General features: G+C 36.1%; 2 protein-coding genes across 9 annotated transcripts in view; both read right to left on the bottom strand.

The window, feature by feature from the left end:
- LOC108984137 (heat shock factor protein HSF8-like) overlaps positions 1-4,646 on the bottom strand; it is a 12,508-nt gene extending 7,862 nt beyond the window's left edge. For 3 of the 5 annotated variants that reach the window (XM_035693905.1, XM_035693906.1, XM_035693904.1), the window contains exon 1: positions 4,188-4,637. In XM_035693905.1, coding sequence (XP_035549798.1) covers positions 4,188-4,469 — 282 coding nt within the window. In that variant the 5' untranslated portion in view covers positions 4,470-4,637. Of the gene's footprint in view, positions 1-498; positions 1,860-3,374; positions 3,425-4,187 lie in introns of those variants that run through there. The other 2 variants (XM_018955986.2, XM_018955985.2) reach the window with 2 other exon arrangements.
- Positions 4,647-6,858: 2,212 nt separating this feature from the next.
- Positions 6,859-13,893, bottom strand: LOC108984138 (heat shock factor protein HSF8-like). 4 transcript variants are annotated; one of them, XM_018955988.2, is made up of 3 exons: positions 13,377-13,893; positions 8,286-9,503; positions 6,859-7,206 (listed from the first exon to the last, which is right to left on the bottom strand). In XM_018955988.2, exons 1-2 carry the CDS (start codon positions 13,647-13,649, stop codon positions 8,328-8,330), a joined length of 1,449 nt encoding a protein of 482 aa, XP_018811533.1. In that variant the 5' UTR covers positions 13,650-13,893; the 3' UTR covers positions 6,859-7,206; positions 8,286-8,327. The 4 variants fall into 4 exon arrangements, with proteins under 4 accessions (XP_018811533.1, XP_018811534.1, XP_018811535.1 ...); XM_018955989.2 differs by having other exon boundaries at positions 6,861-7,234; XM_018955990.2 differs by lacking the exon at positions 6,859-7,206 and adding an exon at positions 11,561-11,687 and having other exon boundaries at positions 7,925-9,503; positions 13,377-13,892.
- Positions 13,894-14,878: the final 985 nt, after the last annotated feature.

Genomic DNA, 14,878 nt, shown 5'->3' with positions numbered 1-14,878 from the left:
CATTCTAGACCAAGGAAATGCACCTGCCAAATAACTCGAACCTCTACTTATTAGGACATTCTAGACCAAGGAAATGCATGTCCTAGACCAAGGAAATGCGCCTGCCAAATAACTCGAACCTCTACTTATCACACACAACTCGAACATCCAATAGTATGTTCCATAATGCATATTCACCACGACAAACTTCCGAAGGATCATATATTTACTTTAAATGTTCCAAATAACTACGAACAAAAGTGTGTATTTTACAGAAGGGTAATTTAATCTAGTAAAATATTCTGAACGTGGACTACAAGACTCAGATTATTATTACTATTACTATTATTATTATTATATATTTTTTATTTTTAACAAAGCATCCATTACCATGCATTCTTTTGAACAAAGGCCATGCCTAACTAGAGCAGGACATCAACTCCTATAAAGGAACATAAAACCATAGCTATAGCCTCTGCAAGCAGCACCAACATGAGATAAAGGAAAATCCACAAAAAAGAAGAAGAAAGATAGTAAAAACTAAATTAAGGGTCTCCATATATGCAAAACAAAGCTAGGGTGAACAGAGATTAGCTGCTCTTCCAATGACAAACAAGATGATTGCATGATTAAAAAGATGATTAGTATTACCTCATCCGATGAGTATACTAGTGTACAAGTAGTAACCAATATCAATCCTCTTTGATATCTGATGTAAGAAGGTCCATTTGTTTCGTAAGCTTGTCCATATGCTGAACATTGTCCCATCTATTCTCCATTGGCTGTTCTTCATTTTCCTTGGACATACCCTGCACAGAATTTGATTCAATATCTTCCGGCACTGGACTTTGCACAAGGTCATCCCAAAAGTTAGGATCGCTTAGAAAGAGATCAATATCTGCATCTGGGGAGATATAATCAATTTCTATGGGAAGAGACCCATTAACTTCCAATGTGGGATCTATAAATCCACCATTGCCGGTCTCAGGTCCCATGTAATTATCCTTGGGAATGCGCATGATACTTTCCGGCATCATTTCAGGTATTTGAGACAGCTCAGGCATGATTATATCGGCCTCAGGAACAGAAATGGAAGGTGCATCTTGGGCCCCAACCAGCAGACTCATATCTGGGAATGGAGTTGCAACTTTGTCGGAAGTTACACTATGAGATGAAGTTGGTGGGACCTCTTGCAGAGTCACTCCTGATACACGGCTTGTAGAGCTCACACTGTCCATTGCATTGACCGATGATGGACTATCAGCAATCAGGAAACCATCTTTGTCATTAAAAGATTCCAGCCTGGAGGACGCATCAGTTTTCATAATCCGCCTGAGCATTGCCTTTGTCGCCTCATTTGTTATTGGTTGATACTTAACAATCTGACCATCAGGAACAGGAGAATCTTCACTCTCGGAAATATCTTCCTGTTTAAGCCTCCGTTTTTTGTTTCCTTCAGTTATGCGCTTGTTGCTCTCATTTTGCTGCTGCACAAACTGGGCCAAGAAGCCAGGACTCTGCATAGCTTTTGCCAGAAATGACATCACCTGTTGCTGCCTCTGCTCCATCCCCTGAAGACGCTGCACCATGGTTTGCAGCTGACTATCAGTAGCCTGTTGTTGCTGCCTCAACTTGACAAGTTCCTGCATAAGCACATTCTTGTCCCTCTTAAGCCTCTCGACCTCTTCCTCTAGACCAAACTTCCCAACCTCTACACAAGCTCTCATTGATGAACTCTGTTCATTTGATTGCTGTGGCTGTTGATGACTATGTCCATGGGCAGGTTTTCGCCGACTAATACCCTTAAGCAGGTGTTTTTGGCCCCTCAAAAAACCCTCATTTGCAAATTCCCAGCGGTCTGGATCAACCTTCCTGAAACCCTGTTCAACAAATGTTGACAAAAAAATTAACAAACCCGGTGGGGGCAAAGCACAAATCAATGGACCAAACAAGTAAATTCTCTATCTAAATTTTTGAAAAAATAACAGTAGTAATAAAAAATGCTTTTAGTTACATTTAAAAAATAAGACTGAAAATGTACATAAACTTTTCCTGCATATCAAAATTTTATGAAGTAATTCAATTCTGTACATGATCCTCATCAAGTTCATAAACTAGGAGCAATGGACTGATTTCAAAACCACATACACTTGCAACAGGGCCATAGAAATGTTGGAACTACTGAAATATAACTATTGCAACGACATGGCAAAGTTAAACTACAGGGACGAAATATGCAATACTTCATTAAAAAAAGGACTAATGCCACTTGGGGCAGTGTTTAAATAGTGTGCAATGAAATGCCGAATAAGAATCCCAATCCCCCACAATCCATTATGGTGTTTTGTAAGCAGGAAGAATCAAGAGGAAACAGACCAAATGAAAGGGACATAATCGGATAGAATTGCAGTCTTTCATAAAACTCTTGCTAACTGCCACAAGTCATATATAATGGTAGGTTTTGAATACGTCTATTCAAAAGTAAATTACATTCGCAGATCCATAAAAAAATCTATGTGCTTGTATCAAATTCTACCCTTTTTACAAGACAAAATTCTCGATACGCCAAAAGCAAACAAATCACTTTGAGATCCATTACATAGAATGAGTTTCCATCCTAACATTTTATCCCACAGGAACCGAAGCCTACATTCTATCGATCTTTGATTTTTGGTTGCACATCCACCATTACAATGTTCCATTTTATCAGAAGACATTCTAGTTAACCTAAATTCTATAAACCAATATACCACTGCCATCTTATTTCTTTTAACTAATAAACCTTCAAAAAGTATGAATGCAACAGGAACTTCAAAACTCAACATCTTCACATTCTAGTTTACAAACTTTCTCCTTATGATACTACAGAACATTCTTTCTCTTATCTTTACTGATTTATAATAGATTTTTCAACACGCAACCAATTTCAGCCACCTATGCCTTATGCCGAAGAAATTTTATTGGAATGCAAAGAACATGATTGCCTTCACAACTCAACTCACATCCCAAAAAAATCTAAGCTTCTCGGACCCCAGTCTTACTTATATCCCATCTGAACTGGACAAAACAACATGCCAGCCTCAGGGCACCAATGATGACCGCCAGTTTGAATGGAAACCACCATACTCGTGATCAAGTCCGAACACCTTCAACCCTTTTCAATTGAACTACGGAATGCTTTTATCATCAAAAGCAAATAAAAAGAATTTCCACGTCCCATCCATTAGTAATCTCTCTGAGGCTCTTTCAAATACTCCAAGAGGTGTATCCAGATCCTCTTTAATCAATTCATATGGTTGCCTTGCATTCAGCTATACCTTGGCTACCAAATGAAAAAACAAGATCAAACGACAAGATAAAATCATTTTTAACCAAGTGATCAGGTCGTGATCAACCTGAGACTCGCTTCCTTTTCCTTTTCTCCCACTTCTGCTCCATTTGGTTGCTGATAAAAATGCAGGAAGACGAGATATCAAAACTTCAATTTAAACAAACTTTTCATTGTTTCGGAGACAGCATAGTATCCAATCATCAACAAGACTGTCGCACTTGTTGCAACAAGTACATAAGTTTCAAAACATATAAGCCGTACAAAAAGGACCATAATCCATTCATTCAGTTTCTTATTTTCCCTTTTTTCATTAAATTTTCAGCAACCAAACAGCGGTAACAACCATGCGCACAAAAATCTAGCCCTAAATTAGAACTTAATTTACATGGACTGAGCTTTTGTCCTTTTTGATGGAATTCTTGTTACTTAAAAAAACAGAATGATCGCAGTTGAAGAACCTCATACAAAAAGAAAACAAAACAATGAATTCAAAATATAATATGAAATATCAGGGTAAAAGAATAAAATCAGATCTTTTTAAGTGGTAAGCTGGAGTGTGGAGCTTATGTCTATAATTTTTCTAATGCTAATTTCCCATCCCCCGCCTTCTCTCTCTCTCTCTCTCTCTCTCGTTTTTTGTATAAGTAGATCCCTGGCCTTCCCACAAACCAGAAGAGAGCTTCTATAATAACCCTAATTGTTGTCATTTCTACAGGGTGATCTCTACTCCACTGCTGAAACTAATTCTTAATTCCACTACTGTACTCATCATAATCGTGATCATACAAATCACGCACACGCGCACAATTCAAAGCAATAAAAAGAAGAGCGACGAGAAGTTGAGGAAAGCTACGGATATATAGGGGAAGGCATATACGTAGGTGTTGAGCTGCCTGACAAAGCTGGAGAAGTTGTTGTGCTTGAAGTACTTGGGCAGGAGGTCCCTGGCGAACTCGGGCGGGTTCCACACCACGAAGCTGTTGTTCGTGGGGCTCCATGACACTATTCGGTCGGTGGCGGAGTCATCGACCATGTCGTACGTCTTACTTAGGAACGGCGGCGGCGCGTTCGCGCTCGGCATCGGCGCTGGTGCCGGATGATCACTGCCGCCTCCACCTCTTAAGCCGGACGCCTCGCCTTCATTATCGACTCCGGACATAGTTGAGTCTTGAAAGACAAGCGGATTGAGGAATTTTCTTTCTTAGGGTTTTAGGAGGGTCAAAATGTACGCTGTCATCGGAGGGGTAAACTTAAACCGTAGATTGGAGGGAGGGAGCGAGAGAGCGAGAGAGAGAGAGAGAGGACGCAGGTATGTTGGAGGCGGTGAAGACGGTGGAATCGGACAAGAAGCGGAATGCCCCTTTTGTGGGGTGATTTTTTGTGACGACCGGATGACGTTGTGAATTTACCAAATAGCCCTTCAAAATTATCTTCAATTATTTTAATTATTTGATTTAATAATTAAAAAAATGACTATTAATAAAAAAATAATAATTCTATTTTTAATAATTAAGGGAAGGATGATTTTTTATTTTTTATTTTTTATTTTTTTTAATGATTAAAATTATTAAAAAAATAATATATTAAATAGAGCAGCAGTATGCACAGCGCGGCCCGCTAGCACTATCCTAGTATCCTTACCAAATTGGTCAGTCAGTTTGTCCCTTACCGAATGCAGAAAGACAGCGTGCTATGGCTCCGAGATGTAAGGTCTCGGACAAAAAAAAGCAGCTTCTATCGAGAAAAAGAAAAAAGTAATTCTCTTTTTAGAATTCATTATTGAGTGTTTATTTTGAGATTATTATCATATTGAGAATAGTTATAGTTATAAAAAGATTTTATAAAAATAAAATTATAAAATAATATGATTTTATATAATATAATAAATATATTTTATAATAAAAATAATTTTACAATTCTAAAGTATTTTCTATTATATTTCTTATGCCATATTTTTAGTTGCCATCTGTTTAAATAATAAACATATGAATTAGTTAAAATATAACATATCAGAATAATTTCATACTAATAAAATATAGTGCAAAGAAAATCAGTTCATGATTTTTGCTTACTTAATACTTATTAGGTTATCTAAAATCAGCAATTAAATCATGCCAGGTATAATATTAATGTTATATGGCAATCAATTAAAACTTGACACTAGGGCTGAAAACCAAACCTAACATGTTTTTAAGATGCCAATATTGACTGAATCGGTCAACAGAGAGAGAGAGTCGGTTGGAATTCGACAGTCAGTTACGATCGATTCGACAGTTTGGGGGTTGGTTTTGAACCCTATAATTTCTACTTGAATTCGATCTCAACGTGCTACATCACAAATTCACAAGATTCATAAGTTCGCAACAAATCAACTCCAAAGAATCCAAAGGAAAAGTTGAAACGAGCATCACCTGAAACTTTCAGATTTTTCCATAAGTGAATAGATGAGAGACATATGAGAGGTAAACGAAGGGAGTTGGTTTCTACCAATCAGAATGGATGCCACTGGCTAGCAGAGGGACATGTTGGGGTAGCATTTGCATGGAGAGAGGCTATCGACTGGTACATGAGAGAGGAGAGAGAAAGTCTAAAAAAGAGAAAGAGAATCATGAGAAGAAGAGGTGTAAAACATTGTTTCATATTAATTTTTTTTTTTTAAAACCGTTTGTGTAAAACGATGCTGTTTAATTCACTTAAGCGAATCAATGTCATTTTATTTAAGATATATATAAAGAATATATAAATATATTATATTGGTTGGTTTAAGTCGAGACCGAACCAGCTGACGTTGATTTGCAACATTTTCTATTATCGGCCGACTGGTTCTCCACCAAATTTGACTAGTTCCAAATTCCGGCGGCCGATTTCGATCGGTCTCGTCGGTTTCGTACAGCCCTACTTGACATGTATATCATCTCTCTAAAAACCAATAAAAAGATAAAATAGTTTTAATGAATTAAAAATTATTTAAAACAAGCCTTATGTTTTCAAGGAAGTTAAATTAAATAAGTCAATAAAAGGAAAAAAACAAGAAATGAAATGTATTAAAATTCCATATTAATTCTTTATTCTTTTTAAACAATCTGAATTTGAATATTTATTTACTAATTTATTTTATTTTTTTCTTAAGTTTAAAATACTTTTAAAAACTTAAATTTCATTTTTTTCATTATCATTCCAAGAGACTTGTACATTATAGCTAGATACATTTCTAAAGAGGGTTTATCATTAAAAAAAATAATTTTTTCATATAAATTTCAAATTTATCTACTTTTGTCAGAGAGAATATGGGAGACTTGCACTAGAATTACAAATATCATTTCTTAAAATTATAATTGATTGATGCCACGCTACAAGTAGATTGTTAGGAATTAAACAAGAGTTTTGACGGAAGATTCTAAAATTAAAATAAAAACTCAAGATGACAAGAACTGATATACATTTAATTCATTGGGTGAGTAGGATCAAGATCAGTTAATCCATTATGATTTGAACATCCTTTTAAGGTTTTAAAAATAATCAGATTTTAACATATTAACAGACTTATATCCTCTACAAATGTAATTTATTGATAAAAATTATCACTTCTAAAACATCTCATACATTAAATCAAATTAAAATAACGAAAATATTTCATCCTTTTTACTCTATATAAATAGTCCACTAAATTAGTAATCAAAGAAGAAAGAGGCTAAAATAACTCCACAATCAAGTTCTAAACAGAACAAAAAATAAAATAGAATTAATAATTTCACGCTAGTAATAACACCCTCTTTTTTCAGTGGCAAGCATATATTTTTTACGCTAAAGTGTACCATCAGCAAGCATGATCTTGTTGCGTAGGAAGATCCTGCATCAGCTTATGGCGCTATCCTTGGTAAGGGTTTTCTTACAAGCTGCAAAGCCATTGGAGAGGATCCGCATCTATAGATCAGAAAGAATCATATATCCGAGAAATTCAATTCATCTTGCTAAAAGTACGAAGCTCCAATATCTGTAGGCTATTCTAAGAATCATGCACAAGGAAAATTCTATTCATGAGCCGATGTATAGTACACACACTGCATACTGCTGATGTGGCTTGATTAAATTTGTAAGAAAAAATTACAGATCTGAATATTGCAAATCAAATCGTACCACAAAAATAACAAAAATTCTATGTGCAGTCACTTTTGCGTATTCTTTGTGCACTCCATTAATTTGATTGGCTGTGTAACTTTTTTTAATATAAAATAATTGCTTTGGCCAATCACATCAGTGGAGTGCGCAAGGAGTATGCAAAAGTGACTATATATAGCAGAACTCCTAAAGCTTCCAAATTTAATCACCCACAGGTTTCAGTAGAAGTATCGTTTCCACTAATATCATTTCAAGTTGAAGATGGATTTTGCTTGGGCTGCTTATGACTATCCATATTAGGTCCCTATGACCCTAAAGAGATCAGACCTACATGTGCTCCCTTTAGGATAATTGTTTCAACAATTGTCCCTCAACCAAATAACTCCAACCTCCAGTAGTATGTTCCAGAATGTACATTCACCAGGTCAAACTTTAGAAGGATCATATATTTACTGCCAATGTTTCAGATAACTATGAACAAAAATTCGTATTTTACAGAAGGGAAATGTAATCTAGTAAAATAATCTAGACTCAAATTATTATTTTTTTCAGCAAAGCATCCATTACCATTCATTCTTTCAAACAAAGGCCATGCCTAGCTAGAGCAGGACATCAACTCGTATAAAGGAACATAAAATTAGAGCTATAGCCAGTTACAATACTTATCCCATCGAGTCACTGCACACATCATCAACATGAGGTAAAGGAGGATTCAGAGAAAAGAACCAAAAAAACTAAATTAAGGGTCTCCATATGAGCAAAACAAAGCAAGGGTGAACAGAGACAAGGGGCCTTAGCTGCTCTTCCAAAGACCAAAACAAGAGGATTGCATGATTAGAAAGACGATTAGTATTACCTCATCCGATGAGTGAAACTAATGTACATGTAGTAACCAATATCAGGCCTCTTTAATATCTGATGTAAGAAGGCCCATTTGTTTCGTAAGCTTGTCCAGATGCTGAACATTGTCCCATCCGTTCTCCATTGGCTGTGCTTCATTTTCCTTGAACATACCGTGCACAGAATTTGATTCAATATCTTCCGGCACTGGACTTTGCACAAGGTCATCCCAAAAGTTGGGATCACTTAGAAAGAGATCAATGTCAGAATCTGGGGAGATATCATCCATTTCTATGGGAAGAGACCCATTAACTTCCAATGAGGGATCTAAAAATCCTCCATTGCCTGTCTCAGGTCCCATGTAATTTTCCTTGGGAATGTCCACAATACTTTCGGGCATCATTTCAGGTATTTGAGAAAGCTCAGGCATGATTAAATTGGCCTCAGGAACAGAAATGGAAGGTGCATCTTGTGCTCCAACCAGCAGACTCATATCTGGGACTGGGAATGGAGTTGCAACTTTCTCAGAAGTTGGTGAGACCTCTTGCAGAGTCACTCCTGATACATGGCTTGTAGAGCTCCCACTGTCCATTGCACTGGTCGATGATGGACCATCGGCAATCAGTAAACCATCTTCGTCGTTAAAAGATTCCAGCCTGGAGGAAGCATCCATTTTCATAATCTGCCTGAGCATTGCCTTTGTTGCCTCATTCTTTAGTGGTTGATACTTAACAATCTGTCCATCAGGAGCAGGAGAATCTTCCCTCTCGGAAATATCTTCTTGCTTAAGCCTCCGTTTTTTGCTGCCTTCAGTCATGCGCTTGTTGCTCTCATTTTGCTGCTGCATAAACTGGGCCAAGAAGCCAGGACTCTGCACAGCCTTTGCCAGGAATGACATCACCTGTTGATGCCTCTGCTCCATCCCCTGAAGACGCTGCACCATGGTTTGCAGCTGACTATCAGTTGCCTGTTGCTGCTGCCTCAACCTGACAAGTTCCTGCATAAGCACATTCTTGTCCCTCTTAAGCCTCTCAACCTCTTCCTCCAGGCCAAACTTCCCAACCTCTACACAAGCTCCCAGTGATGAACTCTGTTCTTGTGATTGCTGTGACTGTTGATGACTATGTCCATGAGCAGGTTTTCGCCGACTAATACTCTTAAGCAGGTGTTTTTGGCCCCTCAAGAAGCCCTCATTTGCAAATTCCCATCGGTCTGGATCAACCTTCCTGAAACCCTGTTCAACAAAAGGTGACAAAAAAATGAAGAACAAAACTGGGCGGGGGCAAAGCACGATTCAATCAGCAGAATAAACAATGATAACAAAGTTGATATATCTCATTTTAGCAACTCAACGAAATATAAACAGGAGAAAGAAATTACCAGTAGAATCCATGAACAGAAAAACATATTCTATATCAAAATTAAAAAAATTAAAACAGTAACAATAAAAAATGCACGTAGTTACATTAAAATAATAAAGCAGAAAATGTATGTAAACTTTTCCTAAATATCAAAATGTTATGGAGTAATTCAATTCCATACATGATAATCATCAAATTCATAAACTAGAAGCAACAAACTCATTTGAAAAACCACATTCACTTGTTGTGGCGACATAGAAATGATGGAACTACTGCAATGTTCAAGTATGGGGACCTAATATGAGATACTTCAACAAAGAGAAAATAGCGCCACTCAGGGCAGTGCTTAAATAACGTGAGATAAAATGCTGAATAAGAATCCCAATTCCCCACAATCCATCCTGGGGTTTTGCAAGTCGGAATATTCTAGGGGACATGACCCAAATGAAAGGAACAAAATCACTTGTCAGGAAAAAAGAAGAAGAAAGGAACAAAATACAGAGAATTGCAGTCTTCCAGCAACTACCATCAGTTATACACAACGGTAGTTTTTGAATGCTCAATTCAAAAGTAAATTACATAACCTAGCTGCAATAAAAATAATCATGTGATTGTATCAAATTCTACCCTTTTTGCATGGCAAAATTCCTGATATGCCAAAAAATCACTTTAAGACCCTATTACATAGAATGTGTCTCCATTAAATGGAAAATCCATCCCAAAATTTCATCCCATGGGAACCAGTATGGCCTATGCTCTATTGATCTCCGATATTTGGTTGCACTACTACTATATTGTTCCATTTTTTTTTTATCGATTATATTGTTCCAATTTTTTTTATCGGTAAACAATATTTTATTGATCAAAAGAATAGGAAAAAGCCCAAGTATATGGTACATATAAAAGAGCAATGCCTAGGTGTGCTTAGTTTAGAGATACAAGGGTCATGAAACGAGAAGCCATGAAAATCAATTACAACCAACCAATGGAATAAAGTATTGAAAAATAAACTTCTAAGCTCATCCATTGACCGCACTTGATCTTCAAAACTTCTTCCGTTCCTCTCCTTCCAAATATACCACCATAAACATATTAAAACCATCTTTCAAATAGAAGCGATCTGAGAGTTACCCTGAATGGCTTTCCAAGAACCTAGGAGGTCCACTATCCATCTCGGCATCACCCAAGCTAATCCCACCATAAACATATGAACCTCAATTCTTTAAGCCAATATCCCACAGAAATCTTATTGCCCTTAACTGATAAACCTTCCAAAAATATGAATGCATTGTAAACTTCAAAAGTCAACATTTTCACATTCTTGTTTACAAACTTTCTCCTTGTATTATGATACTAAAGAATGCAACATTTCTCTTATCTTCATTGGTTTGAAATATATTTGTCAACACACTACCAAGATTTCTTCACAACTCAAATCACTTCCCAAAACATCTAAACTTCTTTTTTTTATAAGTAAAACATCTAAACTTCTAGGGCCCCAGTCTTACATAGAAGGTGTAAATCCCATCTGAACTGGATGAAACAACATGCCAGGGCACCAATGATGACAACCAGTTTGAATGGAAAGCCACCATACTCCTTGGCATTTTACAAAAATGTATATCCACCCTTGTGCATTATGACGGGCTTTGAACAAAAAAAAAAAAAATCATACACCAAAATTTGTAACACTGCCCTTATGCCCTAGAAAGGGGCTTTGGAGAAAACATGCAACTTTACTCATTAAAAAATTAAGTAAAAAGAATGCTTTTATCATGAAAAGAAAAAAGAGTTTACACACCCCATTTGTTAGTAATCTTTTTTGATAGGTATCTGTTAGTAATCTCTCTGAGGCGTTTTCAAATACTTCACGAGGTGTATCTAAATCCTCTCCAATCAATTAATATGTTTGCCTTGCATTCAGCCATACCTTGACTACAACTGAAACAACAAGATCATATGACAAGATTAAACCATTGTTAACCATGTGATCAGGTCATGATCAACCTGAGACTCGCTTCCTTTTCCCTTTCTCCCACTTTTGCTCCATTTGATTGCTGATAAAAATGCAGGAAGACGAGATATCAAAACTTCAAATTAAACAAAGTTTTCATTGTTTTGGAGACAAAGAAGCAATAGTATCAAATCATCGACAAGATCTTTGCACTTGTTGCAAGTACATAAGTTTCTAAAAAAGCTGTAGAAAAAAAAAAGACCATAATCCATTCATTCATTTTCTTATCTTCCCTTTTTTCATCAAATATTCAACAACTAAACAGAGGGAATGACCACGTGTGTCATACCCCAAAGAAGGCACCAGTCAAATCTAGGCCCATACTCCAAAAGTAATAGTCAATTGTACAATTGGAGCCCTTTGAAATCATTGTAAAGAGCAAGAATTTCTCACTCTCAAATAATGTGGGTCCCATTCACCACCTATACTTACTCGATATAGAGTATTGCAATCTCCTCCCCTTAAATTCTCAACATCCTTGTTGCATCATTTCATCATAGGTGGCACAACTCAAATCCCACATTTTTGTTGGGATTGGCTTTAATACCATTTGTAATGACCCAAGTAATGCCCAAGTCACATCTGGGGTCCATACTCCAAAAGCACTAGCGAATGATACAATCGGAGTCCATTGGAATCATGGTAAAGAGCAAAAAATTTTCGAACCCAAGCAAGCCGTGTGAGCCACTTATACTTGCTACCGGGGATCACAAGAAGTTCTTGATTTTTATGAGATTCCAATGGGTTCCCATTGTACTGTTGACTTGTGACTTGAGCCTTCCAAGCATTGGTAGTGGTTTATGCATCTTCATATGCAAAATCATCATTTTTGAAGAATGATTTTGCATATGAAAAAAAACTCCCACATTGGTTTATGCATCTTTGAATCAAATAATAATAAAATATTATTATTTTTTATTTTTTATTTGTTTCCTAAAATTATTTTTTATATATATTTTACAATTAACATCCACTTTGTATTATCAACTTAATACAAATTTTATGTATCAAAATCATCTTAATATAAATTCTACAAAGTTGATTTTAAGGGTAGGAGAGAGAAAAAAATAGTAAACTAATGTTTGAAGAATGAATAGTGCTTCTTCAAATTTGAAGAAGCACTATTTATAGCTATGCAAAAATTTAAAGATGCATAAGCCAATGTAGATGAATTTAAAGACATATTCTTTAAATTTGAAGATGAAGATGAAGATAGAGAAGCCACTACCAATGCTCCTAAAGGTCTTTACAACGTGCAAAAAAACCTAGCCCTAAATCGTAGCTCAAATATACTTGGACTGAGCTTTTTAATGGAATTTTGGTTACTAAGTTACTTAGAAAAAAATATCGCTGGTCCAGAACCTCAAACACCATAAAGAAAACAAACCATTTGAATTCAACGCTCATGTTCCATCCCCCAGCCTTCTCTCTCTCTCTCTCTCTCTAGTTTTTTGGATAAGTAGATCCCTCGGCCTTCCCAGCAACCAAACAAAGGCTTCTATAATAGACCTAATCGTTCTCATTTCTACGGGGTGATCTCTACTCCACTGCTGAAACTAATTCTTAATTCCACTAGTGTACTCATCACGATCAACATCGACACCATAATCTTTAATCAATAAGAAACCAAGATTCTCAATATAAATCATCACACACACACCTTTCAAAGCAATAAAAAGAAGAGCGAGAAGAAGTTGAGGAAAGCAATGGACATATAGGGGAAGGCATATACGTAGGTGTTGAGCTGCCTGACGAAGCTGGAGAAATTGTTGTGCTTGAAGTACTTGGGCAGGAGGTCCCTGGCGAACTCGGGCGGGTTCCACACCACGAAGCTGTTGTTCGTGGGGCTCCACGACACTATTGGGTCGGTTGCCGGGTCATCGACCATATCGTACGTCTTACTCAAGAACGGCGGCGGCGCATTTGTGCTCGGCATCGGAGTTGGGGCCGGATGATCACCGCCGCTAGAACCGGACGCCTCGCGTCCATTATCGACTCCGTCCATAGTTTATTATTGAGAAACAGAGAGCGGAATTTGCTTTCTTTAGGGTTTGGGGAGGGTCAAAATGTACGCTGTCATCGGAGGGGTAAACTTAAACCCTAGATTGTAGAGAGAGAGAGAAAGAAAGAGAAGGGACTGGATTGAGTGGATACAGGTAAGTTGGAAGCGGTGACGACGGTAGAATCGGGCACGAAGCATAATGCCCTTTTCTGTGTCTTTTCTGGGTGATTGTCTCTGACGACGGGGTGACGTTGTGAATTTACCAAATTAGTCAGTCAATTTGTCCGAATGATAAGGATGTTAGGCCATTGTTTGGGTAGATCTCTAATAGGATTATTTATATAAAATTACTTCAAACGAGTCATAGTAATAAAAGTGCTTAAGGCTTACAAAATATAGTGATAAAGGAGATGTGAGTATCATTTCTCTTTTTCTTATTTGTAGAGAGTTTGAGTTTTGAGTTTTTATGCGTTGCTTGTTACGTTTTTTTTTAATTGATATCGGGTATCCAAGAATTTAGTCCCGATTAATCCTAAGAGTACATAGATCCTCAACAATAAATTTTTTCTAAGTACACTTCGATTAATTCAAAGGAAGTACCAAGTCTAATGGACCTTATAAATTATTTGCACCTAAGACGATTTAGGGCAAATTTGGAGCTTTAGATGAGACACAAAATTATCATATGATTTTATTTCATCTTATTTCTAAACATAATTTAAATACAAAATTTTTAAATTAATCATTACAACTTTTTCAAACTTTCAAAGAAAAAATAAAAAAAATAAAAGTGCTAGACTCAAATTATCTCAGTACTATTTATAAATTATCTTATTATTATTCACAAAATTTTATTTCTTAAACTTTAGACTTAGAGGGAGCATACCACCAAGACTAAAAGTCTTTACCACTTGAACCAATTCTTAGGGATTTAATTATTAGGTTTTCAGAAGCTAACAATACGAAAGAAACAAAAAAAGTAAATAGTTCAATTTAATTATTTATTATTTTTAAAAGAGTATTTTTATTAATTATGAAAAATAATATTTATAATTTTAGAATATATAAATTTTTTGATTTTTTTTAAAAATAATTAAATATGAAACCTATATGAATAAATTAATTTTTTAATAATAAATTTTATTTTTTTAAATAAAATATTCAAAATTTATACACTCTGAAACTATACTTACCATTACCCTTTTATTATTTTTCAGAGAGATTTGCGCCAC

Source organism: Juglans regia, chromosome 9, assembly GCF_001411555.2.
Source record: "Juglans regia cultivar Chandler chromosome 9, Walnut 2.0, whole genome shotgun sequence".
Taxonomy (NCBI): Eukaryota; Viridiplantae; Streptophyta; class Magnoliopsida; order Fagales; family Juglandaceae; genus Juglans; species Juglans regia.
This window is presented reverse-complemented; position numbering and strand designations above follow the sequence as displayed.

Coding starts and splice junctions, on each gene's coding strand:
- LOC108984138 (XM_018955988.2), bottom strand. CDS start 13,649: ATGGACGGAGTCGATAATGGACGCGAGGCGTCCGGTTCTAGCGGCGGT. Junction 9,504..13,376: donor TCAGGCAGCTCAACACCTAC/GTATATGCCTTC, acceptor TTTGTTGAACAG/GGTTTCAGGAAGGTTGATCC.